This window comes from Macaca fascicularis, chromosome 9 (genome assembly GCF_037993035.2).
Source record: "Macaca fascicularis isolate 582-1 chromosome 9, T2T-MFA8v1.1".
Classification (NCBI taxonomy): domain Eukaryota; kingdom Metazoa; phylum Chordata; class Mammalia; order Primates; family Cercopithecidae; genus Macaca; species Macaca fascicularis.
In genome coordinates this window covers 86,757,542-86,776,639 of record NC_088383.1, presented here as the reverse complement: position 1 = coordinate 86,776,639, position 19,098 = coordinate 86,757,542, and the positions used below count along the sequence as shown (strand labels likewise).

Sequence of the window (19,098 nt, the reverse complement as noted above, 5' to 3'; positions counted from 1 at the left end):
TTCTCCATCCATTTCTCTCTAATCACAATGCAAACGAGTCAACGAAAACTTTCAGTACAAAAATGTTGCCAAAAATCTCTGCTAGACAGTAATGCCTGGGTACCTGTTCTTCACATTTCAGGAACTACCATATAAACCAACTCTTGTGCAAGATTAACAGTATCTTTATTCAGTAATTAGGTAGAAAAATGAGACTAATAGAAAGACAGGGGTAAAAGCTGCCTGGAACATGTTATGGTCTTAACATTAAAGCTTCTTCATCATAGTTTCCAGTATCCTCTTACAGGACCATCTATGTGGGGAGGTAAGAAAATAACTTAGGAAGATTTTTTAAAAAGCCTCAAATAACTTCTTATTACAATCTCACTAATATATATACTTCAAGCAAATTAATGAAATTGTTATTGATGATGTCAAAATATATATATGGGGTTGTTTCACAGACATCTAAAGACAAAATGGTAATAATGTTCTGATAATTTTATACCTCCTCACTATTTTGGACAAGCTATGTTAAATAATGAAAACTCAATATCCCACTTATTTTTAAGTTCATACTAACCCACAAGATATTTCCCCTAAGCAAATTTTACTTTGTACTTTACCAGTAAGGTTTGAAGGGGGGAAAAAAAAGAAGGGGGAGAGAATGAGTCTCTGAAGTAGAGAAATCAAACCTTCCTATATGTTGTGTGTGGCACCTTCTATATATTACTTGTGATCAACGTTGAGTTTTAATAGCAGTCTGATATTTGTTCAGTAACATATTACTCACCCATTTGAACATGGTTGATTACGGGTAGTTTTAATTATCATGGATACCTTTCTATTTCCTAAAGATGTTTCACTTTATATCCTCATATTTTAGTGCAAAAGACCCACCTATGACTGCCAAAAAGTTTATGTACTTATTATCGACTCAACATAAAAGGAGAAAAATTTCACATTTGGCATTAGTCCCCATACTTCCAAAATGCTACATTCAACATCTCATGCCAAGATCTTGTGCTCATCAGCAATTTTTTAGAAATGCTCAGGGTACAAAATAGCTTACCTAACATATGCAGATGAGCTAGAAAACCACAGTCTTGACTATTACACCATTGCCACCCTTACCTGGTATTGTGAATCTCCAAAGAACTTAAGCTACAACCTCATCAGCAAATGTTACAAGTAAAGTGCCATATCAAAGTCATTTTCTCCTAGAGAGGAAAACAGGCAGGGAAGATGAGGGAGTAGAAAAGATAATTTACCTGCATCAATTTTCTGGAGAGCTCATTAGTGAGGAACTCTTCTTCTTTCTCATAATTTACAGCAAGTGTTTCCTTCTCCTTCTGCAAAGCCTGAATTTTCTTGAATAAAGTGTTACTAATGAATTCTTCTTCCTGCTCAGCCCTGGCTTGCTGTTTAAAAAAAAAAAAAAAAAAAAAAGGAAAGAACAAAACAAAACACGTTAGGGAAACAGGAAATTTACTAATTGAAATATAGTTCTTATTTCCGGAAAGGGTACCCATTTTAAACAGAGCTCTATTTTTAGATGTGAACCAACACACTCAAGAAATGCAAAACAGAGGAATTCAGCAGAGTCTATAGAAATGAATATTACTATTATGCCAAAGAGGCCCCCCTTCACTATGTGTGGTCCTTATTCTTAAAGTGATATTTCAAAGAAATTAGCAAAGATCACATTGCAGTTTTTATGAAACTGTCCCGAATCAATAACCAGAATACAGAAAGATCCTTCTAATGTAGCAGACGGGTCCAGTCCTGTGCTATGTACATAAATTCATGATAACTCTCACAGGTTGCTACATCTCGAAGGTTTACAATTAAAATATCTGGGCAACATTTTTTTACTGAAGCAGAGCTCAACTCACTTAAAAGTAAAATTATATCACCTCTTTATAATGTCACCTAAAGGGTTTGGATAGGTTTGGATACGCCATTAAAAAGGCATTATGGGCCAGGTAGTGACTTCCACATGTAATCCTAGCACTTTGGGAGGCAGAGGTGTGTGGATCACTTTGAGCTCAAGAGTTGAGACCAGCCTGGGCAGCATGGCAAAATCCTGTCTCTATCAAAAATACAAAAAATTAGCCAGGCATCATGGCCCACGCCTGTGGTTCCAGCTACTCGGGAGGCTAAGGCAAGAGGATCACTTAAACCCGGAAGACGGAGGTTGCAGTGAGCTGAGATCATGCCACTGCACACCAGCCTGGGTGACAGAGCTGACAGAGATTATGTTGTCTCAAAATAATAAATAAAATAAAAAATAAAAGGCATTACAAATGTACATGGACACATGTTCACTGAATAGCTGAATAATTACTAGAAAAAAAAATTACACCAAATGGCTGAAAACTAGTTATTAGGAGGTAGTGGGAATCTAGGGGTGAGGGGTAAAGGGGGGTGAGAGGGGCTTTATTTTTCACTTTATTTCCTTACTCGGAATTTTTTAGAGATGAAGTCAATAAGAGGGATTCGTGAATTTTAAAAATAGAAGAGAAGGGAGTCAAGCATTATTCAATGGAGATGAAAATATTCTTCTGTAGATACCCTCCTCTCTCCCTGAAAAAAATGTTTTAATAGATTAGGCTTATTATTATTCTGTCTAAACAGAAAAGCCTAACCATCTTTGAAGGAAATTAACCTTTTCAAAAAGGGCATCCGTGTTTCAAACAAACTCAATTCTACTTAAAGAACTTTTTAAACCACAACATTTTGATTCATTTATACCAAATAATGCATTTCTGTTTTATCTGCCAATCGAGGGAGGAAGAGCCACATGAATTCCAAGCCTCCAGCACCTGTCATTTATAATATTCCAAGAGAACCAGACCAGTAGAAGACAAAAGGGCACCCACATTAAACGATTACCACTTCTTACTGTAAAAGGCTCCGACAATCAATCCCAACTCTGGCAGTTTCGATTTCTGTATATACTCACCAGCTTCCCCAACATCCACACACTCTAATATCCACAGTTTCTATGGAGTCCACCCTCCCTGCTCCCCATCACTGTGGCCCTACAGGAGGTATACCCGCTTTTGGTACTGCTTGCTGAGCAATTCTACAAAGAGAGTCACACATAGTACGCAGACTGAAAAACAGAGCTACACAAACACAAACAGTGGAGGCTTTGGGAGAAGGTCTAGTACTTACATTTTTTAAGCCATTCTGGGGCAGTCCAAGAGAGCTACGCAACAAAGACAAAATCCTTCAGCTAGTAAATTTGTATTACCAGCCAAGGCACCCAGTGAGCAGTCCATAGGTTCCCCCAGCGGTTCCCTTACATACCTCCTATTTCATTAACGCTTCTCAATGTCTTACTCCTTCCACTACAGTCAAGGAAAACTGCTAAGAACTCGTACTTCTCCTCCCCCTTTAAATCAATCCCCACTTGCCTTCCAAACTCTCAAACTTAAGGATTTCACACTAGTGCCATGAGCAGGAATCCAAAGTATTTATTTAAGACATATTTGACACATACATATCCAAGCCTGCCATCTATCCAAACTACTTGTTTTTCTGGTTTTGACCAACAAAGTCCTATATGATTTGAATTCTGACTATTCTAAAAGTTAAAGAACAGAAAGGTTGAGAGGAACTGTAGCGCTCTTGCAGGTGATTCTAGCCTTGGCATTCAAAAGGGTGGTTGCCATAAACTCATTTCATTATCAGATCAGACTCAACTTCTTGCACATTAACGCACATTTAGTATTTTAGATAACTGGTAAATTTTATTATAAGCAGTAAAAGTGAAGTGGACTCAGAGGCTAGGCAGAGCACCTTTCCCTTTACACAGGGGCCTGGAAGTGATAAATAGAAAATAAGAAACAAAGAGATTATTCCTGTGAGAAGTTGAAAATCAACCTTAAGAGTTTATTTGTGAAGCACCCCCCCCAAATCATCTAGCTACTAAGTTAGAGACAGGAGATTTCACTGTAACATACAAAAGAACTTTCGGTAGAAAGTAGATTGTGGCTCTAGGCCAGGCGCGGTGGCTCATGCCTGTAATCCCACCACTGTGGGAGGCCAAGGCGGGTGGATCACGAGGTCAGGAGTTCAAGACTAGCCTGGCAAAGATGGTGAAACCCCGTCTCTACTAAAAATACAAAAATTAGCTGAGCGTGGTGGTGAGTTCCTGTAATCCCAGCTACCCAGGAGGCGGAGGTTGCAGTGAGCAGAGATCGTGCCACTACACTCCAGGCTGAGTGACAGAGTGAGAACCTGTCTCAAAAAACAAACAAACAAACCCCAAAAAGAAAGCAGATTAGTGGCTCAAGCAGAGGGGATGGGGAATGACTGCTCAAGGCTACACAGTTTCTTTTTGAGGTGATGAAAATGTTCTGGAATTAGGGCTAATACTTTGCAAAACCTTCCCAATATACTAAAAACCACAGAACTATATACTTTAAAAGGGCGAGTGTTACAGCATGTGAATTGAATTATATCTTGATTTTTAAAAAAGGACTCATAATCAACACCCTGTATTCACAGAGGACCAGTTTCCTTTGCGTTTCTTCCCAAGGACGGCAGCAAAATGTAAAAATGGAGAGAGCTAGGCCTGCTCTAAATGTGCCTTCCAAAGATGTGTCACAGGTCCTGGGAGGCCGAGGCTTTGGCAAACAAAATTACTCACTGTTTTAGAATAGCTACTTATTTCTAAGTGAAGCTTATTAATAGAAAATGCCACTCTTCAGGACCACTGAATGAACATCAGAAACTGTTCTGGTGCAGCCTGTTAAAATCTGGCTAACTTAGCAAAGGGTTAACATGGCCTAACACAGCTTTAATCAGAGGTCTCCTTTAGCTAAGATTTTGCCAGTTCTTAGTTCTAATTGCCTCTTAGGGCATCTAAACACCCAGAGAAAACATCAGTACAGGATTTCCAGGTCCCCCAAATGTAAAACCCCAGCTCCCTCTTTTTCCAGTTGGTGCAGATCATCTTAGGAGTGAGCATATAAATGAGGACAAAAGGCAAACATGCTATATCCCATACAGTCTCAGGAAAAAGAAAATTTAAATTGGATACCGTGTCCTGACAATATGCATAAACTTAATTACCAGAGAATGAACCATGCATCATAAAAAAGTATTCAGTGTCCACTTGACCTCTCCCTGCAGATTTCTCCCCATATTACATGGAGTATCATCTCAATCTCAGTCTTAGTCCTGTTTGTTCCCCGCTAATCCCAAGGCAAGACTTTTTATTTAAGCTATAAAACAAATTACCTTTCCAAGGTATTGCCCCAAAAGCAGTCAGCAAGGAGCCAGGTAGACAGTGGCCTATAAGCAAAGAAGCAAGCCCCAGGTACCATTCACAAGGCATGAAGGTGCACAGAGGGGAGAAAAAACAGGCTACCTCATGAAATCTTATTATTAGGTTTATCAATATATTTCCCTTTTTACCTAAAATGCTTGCAAGTCTCAGCATATCTAAACACATCCCAATTCAAAATTAAAAATCTATTTCCAAAGCTAAATAAATGAAGCAACGTTTACCTATAGCTCTGTAAATTCTCAAATAAAAATGTGAACAAAAAAATTAGGAACTCTTTGAAGGAAGAAACATTTTCCTACTGTTTTCTGTTTGTAGGGTAGACTGGGAAAATCTGGGGGAAACAGAAAAATTTATGATATTTTCGTGTTCCATATTCCGGTTCTAGTAGCTATATTTAGAAATTAAATTTGGTATAATCATAATCAATTATTTGTGTAATTTAACACATTGCCCCTCACCCAGCAGTAATCACTGTCTGTTAATGTGAGGACTAGACCACAAAGCATCTCTTCCTCATTCTTTTCCCATCCTACTAAAATCTAATAAAAGGGAAATAAAAGGGAGAGTAGGAACAGGAGAAATTTACGAAGTCTCGTGGGAAAAATAAACACCAAAAATACAACAGAAAATATTTTCTCCTGAGTCACCACATATTTAGGCAACCACACTCTAAATGAGCATAATTTTCTGCAGATAAGGAAAACACAGTTTGTTCTGACCTACTGCTAACATGACCTGAGCACAAATTTGATAGATTCTAATGTGATTGTTTAGTGTTTCTGTTCTTTTATCAATGGCATTTTGGAGATCAAGGGTTAGTACAGAAAGAATTTTAAAACGCTTCACAATAGCACTCAACCACTGAAGAGAAAATCCAAGTGCCAAAACCAAAATCACGTAGGGTGGTGCAATTCATAATCTATTAAGCATAAGAAAAAGAACAGTTCTTCAAAGCAAGAAATGACAGACAAACATCTATTTGATAGCAGCCCTATGGATACGGTCAGGAGAAAGTTCAAGTGCCTACCAAGATAACATATTTGCACAGATTTTTTTTAAAAGAATTACTTTTAAGTTAGTTGATGACTTGTTCTAATAACAAAGAATCATGAAACTAAGACATCTTGAAGCTTTAAGAAAGAGTCCAGGCAGGCTCTATTTATTATTCTCATTATTTAAGTTTACTAGTTTGTCTAGTCACAAATTAATGATCTTAACATCTCAGTTTAAAATAGCATCTGAAACCACATTATTAGGATAGCAGGGACCACCCAACACACAGGCAACCGAATAAAAACTTGTTCTGTTTAAACTGTCCTTTCCTAGGTATACTACTGCACATAATGATTGTTCTGGGAGATGGTCAGAGTTTAGCAGAATCCCTCATGACCAATGGCTGGCAACTCTTATAGGATTAGCTTGACTGCTGGTCACAGAAATGGGTTTAACAACACCAACCACTGTCCTGCAGGCATCTGTTTAATACTTAAGTGCCAGTGCAGCAGGGGTAGGTAACAGATGACATGGAGAACAAGCCTGTATGTGCCTTTATTTCTTGTATTAGAAGAAGCAAGAAGAAGATTTCAATCACATGCCTGAGAATTACGATTCTCCATTTAGTCTTAGGAAGCACTAGACTAGTATATGTTTCCTCCACATACTGTACACTAGTTCACAACAAAAGCAACTAATAGTTGATAATTGAAGCATTCATATTATTTCCTCCATTCCAGTATTGCCAGCAAGTCACTAATATACACAGGAATTGGAGCAGAATCATTATTAGCCCTGGCAAAGGCGCTAATTCTGCCTCAGATACTAAGCCTAGGCCATAGTTACAGGACTGCAGGGCAAGAGAGACAATAGCACCAAAGAGTGACTTTCTGGATAAGAATTCTTAAGTTACTAAATTTTACCAACTGTGGTTTCTCTCAAACCAGCTTTCATGAAAGACCAGGTAGTCGTCACTGCCCACCCCCATTTGCAGTGGACAGACACATGTCCTTCTGGGCATGTTCCACTGCACATGACTAGAACACAGCTTTGCATACACACCTCATCATGTCAGTTCAACATCCAACCTGGTCCATGCCTGGTTCAAGAAGATGGATCCACTGGTCACTTGCTTGGATACAGAGCAATGAGAAATTGCTAGAAAAGTAGCTAAATGTTTACGCTGGATTTATGAACTTATTTCCTTATAGGCAAGGGACACACAGTTGAAGTACTAGCCTGCAGACCACCCTTTAGAGGAGGTTCATAGACACTATCACACTTGACTCACACTGCCTGGTTTACAAGGTGGTTGTGCCTTTGTCCAGCTGTATGACCCTAGGGGAATCATAGAACCTCTTCAGGGTGCTGTTTTCTCCTCTAAAGTGAAAATAAGGGCACCTCCCTCTGGGTTGGTTGTAAAGATAAACTGAAATAATTCACATAAAGAGCTTATCCCTAGTGTCTTGCATGCATTAACACTAAAAAGATACAAAAAGAGTTGGGGAGGGGACATGAACAGAAGGATTAATGAGAAAACAAGGAAGGTTTCTGGAAAAAAAAGTGTGTGTGTGTGTGTGTGTGTGTGTGTGTGTGTGTGTGTATGAAGGTAAAAGAATCTCATGTTGTGTTCTCAAACGAAAATCATACAAAAGACACAAACCACCATAAATAAGTTCCAGCAGAAACAATCCATTTTGGATCCCATATATATGCACTAACTCCCCTAAATCCTCATCATCCACTAGGCCTGATACTCAAATTCTCAGAAACTATAAAATAGCTTTATAAAACATTTAGAAAACAAAATATGATGAATGAGCAGCAAGAGACCAACACAAAAGATCGGGCAGGTTTGAAAAGAAAACAGAACTTCTTAAAATAAATGTTTAGATTCATCTTGGGTTTTCCATTTCAATAGCAAATCTGATACCACTGAATAGCAAAGCAAGTAAACCAAAGACAAACCTAACAATTAATCCGAAATGTGGCATAAAGAAGCAAGATGATGGAAAATGAGAAAGATTATCAAATCACATAGGAAGGGAAATTAAAAGATTTAATACACATATAAGTAAAGACTAAGAAGACAAGTACAGAGAAAAAGAGGGAAAGAGTAACAAAAGATGATGGCTGGGAATTTCCCAGAACTAATGAAAGACATGAATCTAGAGATACAGAAACCACCACTTTGGGAGGCGGAGGCAGGCATATCACTTGAGGCCAGGAGTTCAAGACCAGGGTGGCCAATGTTGTGAAAGCCCATTACTACTAAAAATACAAAAATTAGCTGGGTGTGGTGGCACACACCTGTAATCCCAGCTACTTGGAAGGAAGGCTGAGGCATGAGAATCACTTGAACCTGGGAGGCAGAGGTTGCAGTGAGCCGGTATTGTGCCACTGTACTTCCAGCCTAGGCAACAGAGTGAGATTCTGTCTCAAAATAAAGTAAAATAAAATACCTTAAGCCACTCTGGGTGGAACAATAAACCCTCCAATCCCAGAGTCCAGGCAAAAAGGCACTGCTTCAGCATGAGAGGCATAAGCAAAACTGGTCTGTGTGTAGGAAACCCTCCCATCCCCAGGACTCAGACACAGATCCAATGCCCCCAAGGAAAGGCTGGAAACTCTTCTGCCCATATACACATCAGATTCAAGGCAGTTTGACTACCAGACGAAGAAGGTAAGAGGAAAGCTGAGGAGACCCTATCTCCATGACCCAGGTACCAGGGCCTACCTTAAACTGGATCAGAGGAACTGAGAACCATTCCCCTGCCTCTACAATGAGCCCAGATATGAGATCTAAACCACTAACGGTAATCTGATGCTGAAGAAGGGGCCAGGGCTAGATTATACTATAGCCCAGACATTTGAGAACTTATAAAAAAGCTGAGAACATAAAGCAAGAACACTGAGGAAAGTGGGGCACTCCAGGCACTATTTTAAGTGTAAGGGAATAGCAGTTCACAGCTGGAAGAATTTAAAACCTGTGGCAGAATGAAGGAAATAACATGAAGACCCAAATCCAACTCAATTACTGATCAAATTAACTCACAATCCTGTATACGTGACCTAATAGAAGACGACGCGTGCTCATTTCTAGGCATAAAAACGACTGGGCATGATGGCTTATGTCTGTAATCCCAGCACTTTAGGAGGCCAAGGTGAGTGGATCACTTGAGCTCAGGAGTTCAAAACCAGACTGGGCAACATGGTGAAATCCCATGTCTATGAAAAATTTAAAAAGTAAGCTGGGTATGGCTGGGCACGGTGGCTCATGTCTGTAATCCCAGCACTTTGGGAGGGCAAGTTGGGTGGATCACTTGAGGTCAGGAGTTTGAGACCAGCCTGGCCAACATGGTGAAACCCCATCTCTACTAAAAATGCAAAAACTTACCTGGCCATGGTGGCGAGCACCTGTAATTGCAGGCACAAGAACTGCTTGAACTCGGGAAGTAGAGGTTATAGTGAGCCAAGATCTCTCCACTGGATTCCACCCTGGGTGACAGAGTTAGACTGTCTCAAAAAATAATAAAAAGAAATTTAAAAAAATAATCTGGGTGCAGTGGTATGTGCTTATAGTCCAGCTATGCAGGAGGCTGAGATGGAAGGATCACTTAAACCCAGAAAGGTCGAGGCTACAGAGAGCCTTGATCATGCCAATGCACTCTACTCTAGGCAACAGAGTAAGACTCCAACTCAGAAAACAAAACAATTTACTTTGGTCTCTACTGGTCTTCTACACACAATGTCTGGCATTCAATCAAAAAGTACCAAGAAAAAAAAGTCACAATAACATAAAAAAAAAATCAGAGATAAGACAACAGAAAAGACTCAGGGATGACCTAAATGTAGGAATTATCATACAGTGATCTTAAATAACCATGCTTAAGATGTTTAAAGATCTAATGGAAAAGGTAAACAACATACATAAACATATGGGAAATTTCACTGAGATAGAAACCAGAAGAGTTACATGGAAATGATAGGAATTTAAAAACTAATCAGAGATGAAGAATTCCTTCAATGGACTCATCAGTAGACTTGGCGTGGCTTAAGAAACTTTACTTAGTAAACTGAGTAAGTCAATAGAAATTATTTTAACAAATAAACTGAAACAAAGAATGATGGAGATGAGGGACAAACAGATTATCCATGGGTTATCAAATGGTCTAACCATTTTTTTCTTCTAATACTCCAGTTACACTAATAAGACAGAAGACTTGAGAAGATATGGAAAGTTTCTTCCAAAATTAATGAAACAGAATGAACCACAGATTCAAGAAGCTCAGAGAGTCCCAATCAGGATAAATTCAAAAGGAACAGAAAACAGACACATCTCCCCAAATAATTATAATCAAACTACAGAAAATCGAAGACAAAAAAGCAGCCAGAGAAAAACGACAGTATAAAAATAGTGAAGGGCCAGGCGCGGTGGCTCAAGCCTGTAATCCCAGCACTTTGGGAGGCCGAGACGGGCGGATCACAAGGTCAGGAGATCGAGACCATCCTGGCTAACACAGTGAAACCCCGTCTCTACTAAAAAATACAAAAAACTAGCCGGGCGAGGTGGTGGGCGCCTGTAGTCCCAGCTACTCGGGAGGCTGAGGCAGGAGAATGGCGTAAACCCGGGAGGCGGAGCTTGCAGTGAGCTGAGATCCGGCCACTGCACTCCAGCCTGGGCGACAGAGTAAGACTCTGTCTCAAAAAAAAAAAAAAAAAAAAAAAAAAAAAAAGTGAAAAGGCAGCTGCGAAACTGAAGGATACTTACAATACACTGTAACAAACAAGTGACTTGTATCCTACATAAAGAACAACTTGATAAAGAAATATAACCTCTGGCCCAGCAAAGTGGCTCACACCTGTAATCCCAGCACTGTGAGACATAGTGGACGGGAGTTCAAGACCAGTCTGGTCAACATAGTGAAACTCTGTCTCTGCTAAAAACACAAAAAATTAGCCAGGCAGGGTGGTGGGTGCATGCCTGTAGTCTTAGCCACTCAGGAGGCTGAGGCATAAGAATCGCTTGAACCCAGGAAAAGGAGGCTGCAGTGAGCTGAGATCATGCCACTGCACTCCAGTATGGGTGACAGCCAAGCTCTGTCTCAAGAAAAAAAAAATTATATATATGTATATATATATACACACACACACACACATCACACACATACATATATACACACATATATACATATAAAACCTTCGATGGGAAAATGACACAAGCAGGCATTTTTAAAAATGAAGATTTAAATGACAAATTATTAAAAGTTCATAATCACCCTCAGAAGCAGTTAAAAAGGTTTAAGATCACAATATCTGATCTTAATCACAATATCATATCCCAGAGATTGACAAATAACAAGTTTGATAATATCAAGTGTTGACAAGTATGAAGATCAGTGGGAATTCTTATATAACATATATGGCAGTGTACATTGGTACAAATATTTTGAAAAACTAAGTATTTTTGTACTCTACTATGCAGCAATTCTACTGCTACGTATATGCCCTACATAAACTCTTCCACGTATAGAAGAAAGCAGTTGTAACATATTCATTGTATTGCTGATCCTTAAATAAAATACTGGAAAACACCTCAAATACCTATTCAGAAGAAAAACCATATATTCACACAGAAAATTAAAAAGCAAAGAAATAAAAAGAAATACAGTTAAATACAATATGAATAAAGCTAAGAAACACAGTATGGAGTCAAAGAAGCTGCAAGAAAGAACATTTTTTAATAAACTAAAAAAATCAGAAGAAATGATAAATTGCTTAGGGATACACTTATGAGATGAAGAGGTGGGAGGAACAGAATAGGAGTGAAATTCATAGGTAGATGCAATGGTATCAGTACCATTCTTGAGTGGTAGGAATCCAGGTGCTCATTCTGTCATGCTTTATAACTTACAGGTGTTATATGGTCCACTTATTCTTTTGTTTGAATAAAATATTGCATAATGAAAATGTTAAAGTTATAAATATAACTTGGTGGATAAACCATTTTCCCTCTTAGAATTCATACATGTTTTAATACAAAGCTGAAAAATATTATGCTACATGACAGAAGCTTGATGCCAAAGACCACATATTATATGACCTCATTTATAGAAAATGTCCAGAATGGGCAAATTTATAAAGACAGAAAGATGTGTGGTTGTGTAGGGTTGGGGCAGGGAAGGCTGGGTGGTGGGGAGAGGAATAGTGAGTGCTAAAATTAGATTATAGTTCAACTCTGTAAATATAATAAAAACCACTGAATTGTATATTTTACATGTGTAAATTTTATGGTATATAAAATTATATATCAACAAAGCTGTTTTTTAAAAAAAGCATTCTCTATAACATACATGTTTCTCATATATCAGAAATATCAATGAAATATAAAAATGTTAACCTTAGAAAGCAAGGAGATACAGACTTAAATGTATGACATAATTCAATAAAACGTGAAAAAGCCCTAACTTTACATCACTGTAACAATTCACTATAAAAAATGGGGCATGTCTAATACTTATCACTTTGATGTATTTAGAAAAATAGCTAGCCCATCGTTCAAATATCATTTCTACTATAGTTATAGGCACATTCCAACTTATAAATGCGCTAAAAGTTACAAATGTTCTAATTTATAAGTTAGTTGTTAGGATAACATTTTCTATTGCAACAACATAAACTGCAGTTAGTTCCTATGGCCAGCTTTCAAAAACTCATTCATGCCATGATGTAACTGAATTCTGCTATGAAAAGTAGCCTGAATCTGGGTTCTAAAAGCAGAGATTCAAAGTAGAAGAGAAGAAAGTCCCCCCACCTTTAAGTATGGAACCAGTTTAAGGCATAATTTTCAAAAGCTCCCTTGGTAGTTTACTCTTCCTCTCAGAATTCTTTACCACTTACTGCTATACTTACCAGAGGCACAGTCCACTCAAATTGCTAAATCCCTAACCCCAGTAAAGCATAACAACCAAACAATCCTTTCCCGAAAATAAATCATGCCCGCAAATCAGCAACCTTCCTTTCCTTACAAAACAAAGCTAGCGCCTAACAACCCTTTCAGTGGGCAACTGAGAAGAAAGCAATCAGACTGATCCAAATTATTAATATACTAAGATGTGAAAGGCTTTTTTAACGCTGATGATTATTTATTTTTTTTTAATTATACTTTAAGTTCTAGAGTACATGTACATAACGTGCAGGTTTGTTACACATATATACATGTGCCATGTTGGTGTGCTGCACCCATTAACTCACCATTTACATTAGGTATATCTCCTAATGCTATCCCTCCCCCGACCCCATGACAAGACCCAGTGTGTGATGTTCCCCTTCCTGTGTCCAAGTGTTCCCTGGTGGTCTAGTAGTTAGGATTCGGCACGCTCTTAACCCTGATGATTGTTCTGTGGGGTGTAGGAGGGCATGATAGGATCCCTGCCAGAGTATTTTCTGCCAGAACAAGCTTACTCAATCAGTTACCTATTGTTATGTAACAAACCATGCCAAAACTTAAGGCTATAAACAACAACAATGTATTGTCCTTACTCTATGGGTTAATGGGTGGTTTCTTGGCTGGTTTCACGGGGCTCACTCACATGGCTGCATTCAGGTGGAGGTTCAGCTCAGCTGAGACCCAAGATCAAAGCCAAGATCAAGGGATAGGAAATAGACTCCCACCTCTTAATGACAGAAACAGTATAGACCTCCTCAGATGTATGCATGATATATAAAAAAAGAGATCAGACAAAAAAGGGCTGTGCCTAACAAGTCTCAAACCACACACATTTGTAAGAACGAGAGTCACAAACTACAAGGGAGCAATGAGTACATCGGTGTTCTGTGTTTGTGATTCCTATCAACGATTAACTTAATGTGCGATCTTCAAGTTGATCAAATTACTACCTCCAAAACATTTCAGCTCAGAAGCTACTGGGGAAGTTTTTCACCACCCTTGGAAGATGTGTTGTTAATTATGAAGGCCTCTAACCAGCTTTTTACAAGAAACCTATCAATGCCCCACCCTCTACATCTCTACCTATCCCTGACACCGGAGGTTTCCAGCTCTGGCTCAGGGGCAATGTAACACCTGAAGAACGGGCTATAACATTTCAACAGTTATACATTCTTGGAAAATGTGAGGTGTTTCTCAGTTGCACCTGTGCAGAGAAAAGGAGGTAGTCAAGTACCTCCTAACTTCAAAGAATCAACAGGGGGAGCTCTGTGATAAAGTGACCTCTGCAAAGAAAGTAGGGCCAATTACAGACAGAGATGACTGCCAAATCCAAGGCTCCTCCCACCCTTCCCAGCAAGGTGCATTCCCTAGGACAGAGAAATCTTAAAGGAAATTAAAAACAACAAAACAAAATAAAAATCCAAGCAAAGAATAAAACTCACTGGCAGTTGACCTCCATGTGGATGTTGATTGATTGTAAAATGACTGCAAAAGAATATGATTCCAGCTGGGTGCAGTGGCTCACACCTGTAATCCCAGCACTTTGGGAGACCGAGGCGGGCAGATCACAAGGTCAAGAGATAGAGACCATCCTGGCCAACATGGTGAAACTCTGTCTCTACAAAAATTAGCTGGGCGTGGTGGTGCGTGCCTGTAGCTCCAGCTACTCGGGAGGCTAAGGCAGGAGAATCTCTTGAACCCAGTAGATAGAGGTTGCAGTGAGCGAGATGGCGTCACTGCACTCCAGCCTGGCAACAGAGCGAGACTCCATCTCAAATAAATAAATAAATAAATAAATAAATAAAAAATATCATTCCTATCATTCCAGATTAAATACTGGCCATGCATCATTCACTGTGTGCCTAATGCAAAGCTTCTCTATGCCAGGAATCCTAAATTTCTAAGTAAGTTCCCATGACTTCTGACATGGGCAGAGAGAACCTCAACACTAGCCCCAGAAGGTTATCTTCCATCTGCCTCCTCTCCCCACACCCCATAATAAGTTCCTAACCAGAACTGCTGCCAAGTAGAAAAATAAGCTACAATCATTTGATTTCTAAAAGCTATCATCTATGATGGAGCGTCTCCTACATGGGAAGCACTGTGCGCATGTGACACTGCATAACACAGACACTGTCCCCACCCTGAAGGGGTACATAATCCTCCCAGCAATTAAAGAAAAGCAACATCATTAATCCATACATTTAGCAATTGGCCTTGGAATGATCTTGTCTTGGCTACATAAATAGCCTCAAGAATAAAGAGATTTAAAATGGGATTAAGCTGCACAGAGGAAAAAGCTAAGCATTTTTATCTACTGCAGTAACAGAAGAAATACGAGAGACTACTCAAGGCCTGAGGTCTGGCACATAAGCATCCTCCTGCTGAATAGGGTGGAGCACGAACCTACAGAATTATACCAGCTGTATAGATGCATATACTCGTATAACACTGGACAATCACCCTTGATAATGGAGGAGAATGTTTAAATATTGATTGTGTTCCTGGCACCATGGCAGGCTCTTCCATACAGTATCGCATTTAATCCATACACTGACTCCACACATTTCGGCCCCACATCATATATAGGGAAAGTAGCTCACAGAGGTCAAGCAACCTGCCTGAGGATCTCAGCTACAAAGTATGAGGGCTATGATTCAAGCAAAGCCTGGAATGGCTCCAAGGCTCCTAGTCCTACTATGGTCTAACTTCAACAATCCAGTAACAATACCTGCCTCTGATCCAAAGGCTGCAGCATCATTCTCCAAAAGTCACTAACTTGCCACAAAAGCCAACATTATTTGTGCTGCTGTCAGTGCCTGAACATCACAAAGCAGCTCTTCTTTAGAAAGACATGCCCTGTAATTTGCTTTCTCAAACTAAAGGGTAACTAAATGTTGGGTGACCAACAGGTACTCTTTAATATTTGCAAAAGAGCCACTTTCTGCTATTGCTGCCATCACTTCAAGTAGTAGAATACATATTCCCTGATGGCATACATGCCATATGCATAGTGTTCCTGTGTGTTGACAGCAAGTTGTTGTAGGGTAAATGCACCAGAGAGCAACAACTTAAGCACATCCCAAGAATGACCCATATGGCAGAGGCACCTGAATGTGTGTTCTGAGATAAAGAATCTGGGGTGGCCAATCTGGAGGTTCACATCTTCTAGACCAAAAATAAAATTCTAAGGCTCCCCTAACCATCTGAATGGACCCCTTCTCTCAGCCAAGAGTATTCCAAAGTTAGCCTGAAAAACTGATTCAGACCAAAAACTGATGGAAGAGAGGGTCAGACATGCCTCATTATACCCTCCTCCCTTTTTGAATTCAGGGAAAGCCAACCAGCATTAACATCAACATAGACCTTAAGTCTGGTAAGAAACATTTATAATCTGTTCTCTCTGAAGCCTGCTACTTTGGAGGCTTCATATGTATGATAAAAATGCAGTCTCCACAGCTCCTTAACATAACGCACACATTCCTTTCTATTGATAACTTTTTCAACCAATCGCCTTTTTTTTTTTTTTTTTTTTTTTTTTGAGACAAGGTCTCACTCTGTCACCCAGGCTGAAGTGCAGTGGTGCTATTACAGCTCGCTGCAACCTTGACTTCCCAGGCTTGGGTAATTTTCCCACCTCAGCCTCCCAAGCAGCTGGGAATACAGGCACGACACAATGCCCAGTTAGTTTTTGTATTATCATTATTATTATTATTTTGGTAGAGATGGGGTTTCGCCATGTTGCCCAGGCTTGTCCTGGGCTCAAGCAATTCTGCTTGCCTCAGCCTACCAAAGTGCTGGGATTTACAGGTGTGAGCCACTGCTCCCGTCCCAGACAAACTTTAAATCTACCTACTCAGAGTGGAAGCCCCCACTCTGAGTTGTCCTGCCCTTCCAGATCAAAACAATGTAAATCGTATGCGCATCGATTGATGTATTATGTTTCCCTAAAGCATATAAAAACAAGCTGTACCACCATGAGCACATGTCATCAGGACCTCCTGAGGCTGTGTCACAGGCATGTCCTTAACCTTGGCAAAATAAACTTTCTAAATTGAGACCTGCTTCAGATACAATCTAAGCCCCCATCCCATCCTATGGCACATGGGCTGTACAGAGGATTAAGGCCCTGAGTTTTGGGGTAAATGAAGGTTGCCAGGTAGAAGTTAGTAAGGGGAGGGTGTGAAGTGAAAATTCTATACAAACTGCATGCTGTTTGCAAGGGTTGCTGTTTTCCTGCCAAGCCCATCACCACTGGACCGCGTGATTTTCCTGCCCAGTCCACCACCACCGGGCCATGCAGATATGTTGCCCAGCCCACTGCCACTAGACAGTTTCTGTAATTAAGGTGGTTCTTCTATTCAGCCCACTGCCACTGGATACTCTTCCCTGGATGAAAGCCCCTAATAAAACCCTACGTCTCATTTGCTGGCTCCAGGTCTCTTATTTGGCCTTTGAACCTGGTGCCCTCCCTACTGAGGTTGATAAGGGTTTGGCATGACAACTCTGCTAATTTAACTTTATTCTTCATGCTTTCCTCCCCTTCTCTTTCATGGTTCACTGTGCCTAAGCTTTACAAACAATATGGTTTATGATGAACACCTGCTTTCCTTTGAGATCCTGGAACTTTGGTACATGCCAAGCAGAGCCAGCCCCCAGTAAAAACCCTGGGCTCCAATGAGTATCCCTGTTACATGACACTTTACACGTGTGGTTATAATGCAATGCTGGGGGAATTAAGCACATCCTGTGTGACTCTACTGGGAGAAGACTCTTGGAAGCTATGCTTGGTTTCCTCTGGACTTTGTCCCATGCACCTTTTTCTTCTGCGATTTTGCTTTGTGGCCTTTTGTTCTAATACATCTTAGCCATGAGTATGACTAGATACTGAGCCCTGAGTCTTCCTAGCAAATCATCAAACCTGAGGGTGGTCCTGGGGACTCCTGACACACTCTGTATCTAAAAAGAATACCTTTTAACCTGTCTTTCAAAAGCCAATGGGAGCCACAGGAAAGAGCACACTTCATCCCTACCACGACCTAATGATCTCAGTGTAGTGGCATAAACCATAGCCCAAAGTCTTCCAGTTAAGTGCAACACGATTAAGAGGGACATGAGACCACTTAGCCAGAAAAGGCTCCTCAGATCTCCAGACTCCTTTTTTCTTTTTTGAGACGGAGTCTCGCTCTGTTGCCCAGGCTGGAGTGCAGTGGCGTGATCTCGGCTCACTGCAAGCTCCGTCTCACGGGCTCACACCATTCTCCTGCTTCAGTCTCCCTACCTAGTAGCTGGGACTACAGGCACCCGCCACCACACCCGGCTAATTTTTTTGTATTTTTAGTAGAGATGGGGTTTCACCGTGTTAGCCAGGATGGTCTCGATCTCCTGACCTCGTGATCCGCCTGCCTCAGCCTCCCAAAATGTTGGGATTACAGGCGTGAGCCACTGTGCCCAGCCAGATCTCCAGACTCTTAACCAACTGCCAACTTGTTGTCACCACCTAGAGAACATACAGGCACCTCTAACATAATCGACCCCAAACACCTCTCTGGATTCCTTCTCCTCTTTCCTAAGCAGTGAGACATGGAGTTGCTCAAGCCAAAAAAAAAAAAAAAAAAAAAAAAAAAAAAAGGCAAGAAGTAAGCCTTGGTTTTCTTTCCCTCACTACCCTTGTGCCTATTTAGCCCATCAGAAAGTCCTGTTTCTAATGGAAACAAATCTTGAATGTCTTTCTGGCATTCTCATTGCGTTTGCTCCAGCTACTATCATTCCTCATCAGGCTTACAACAGCCACCTACCTGGCCCTGCTGATGCTTCCACTCTCATGCTCATATAACCCGTGCTCATTCTGCACTCCCACAGTTTTAGAGATGGA

At 40.3% G+C, this 19,098-nt stretch overlaps 1 protein-coding gene across 1 annotated transcript in view; it reads right to left on the bottom strand.

Annotated features, from left to right (window-relative positions):
* CCDC6 (coiled-coil domain containing 6) overlaps window positions 1–19,098 on the bottom strand; it is a 120,806-nt gene that overhangs the window by 62,720 nt on the left and 38,988 nt on the right. The window contains exon 2 of the mRNA XM_005565793.5: window positions 1,251–1,400. Coding sequence (XP_005565850.2) covers window positions 1,251–1,400 — 150 coding nt within the window. The remainder of the gene's footprint in view (window positions 1–1,250; window positions 1,401–19,098) is intronic.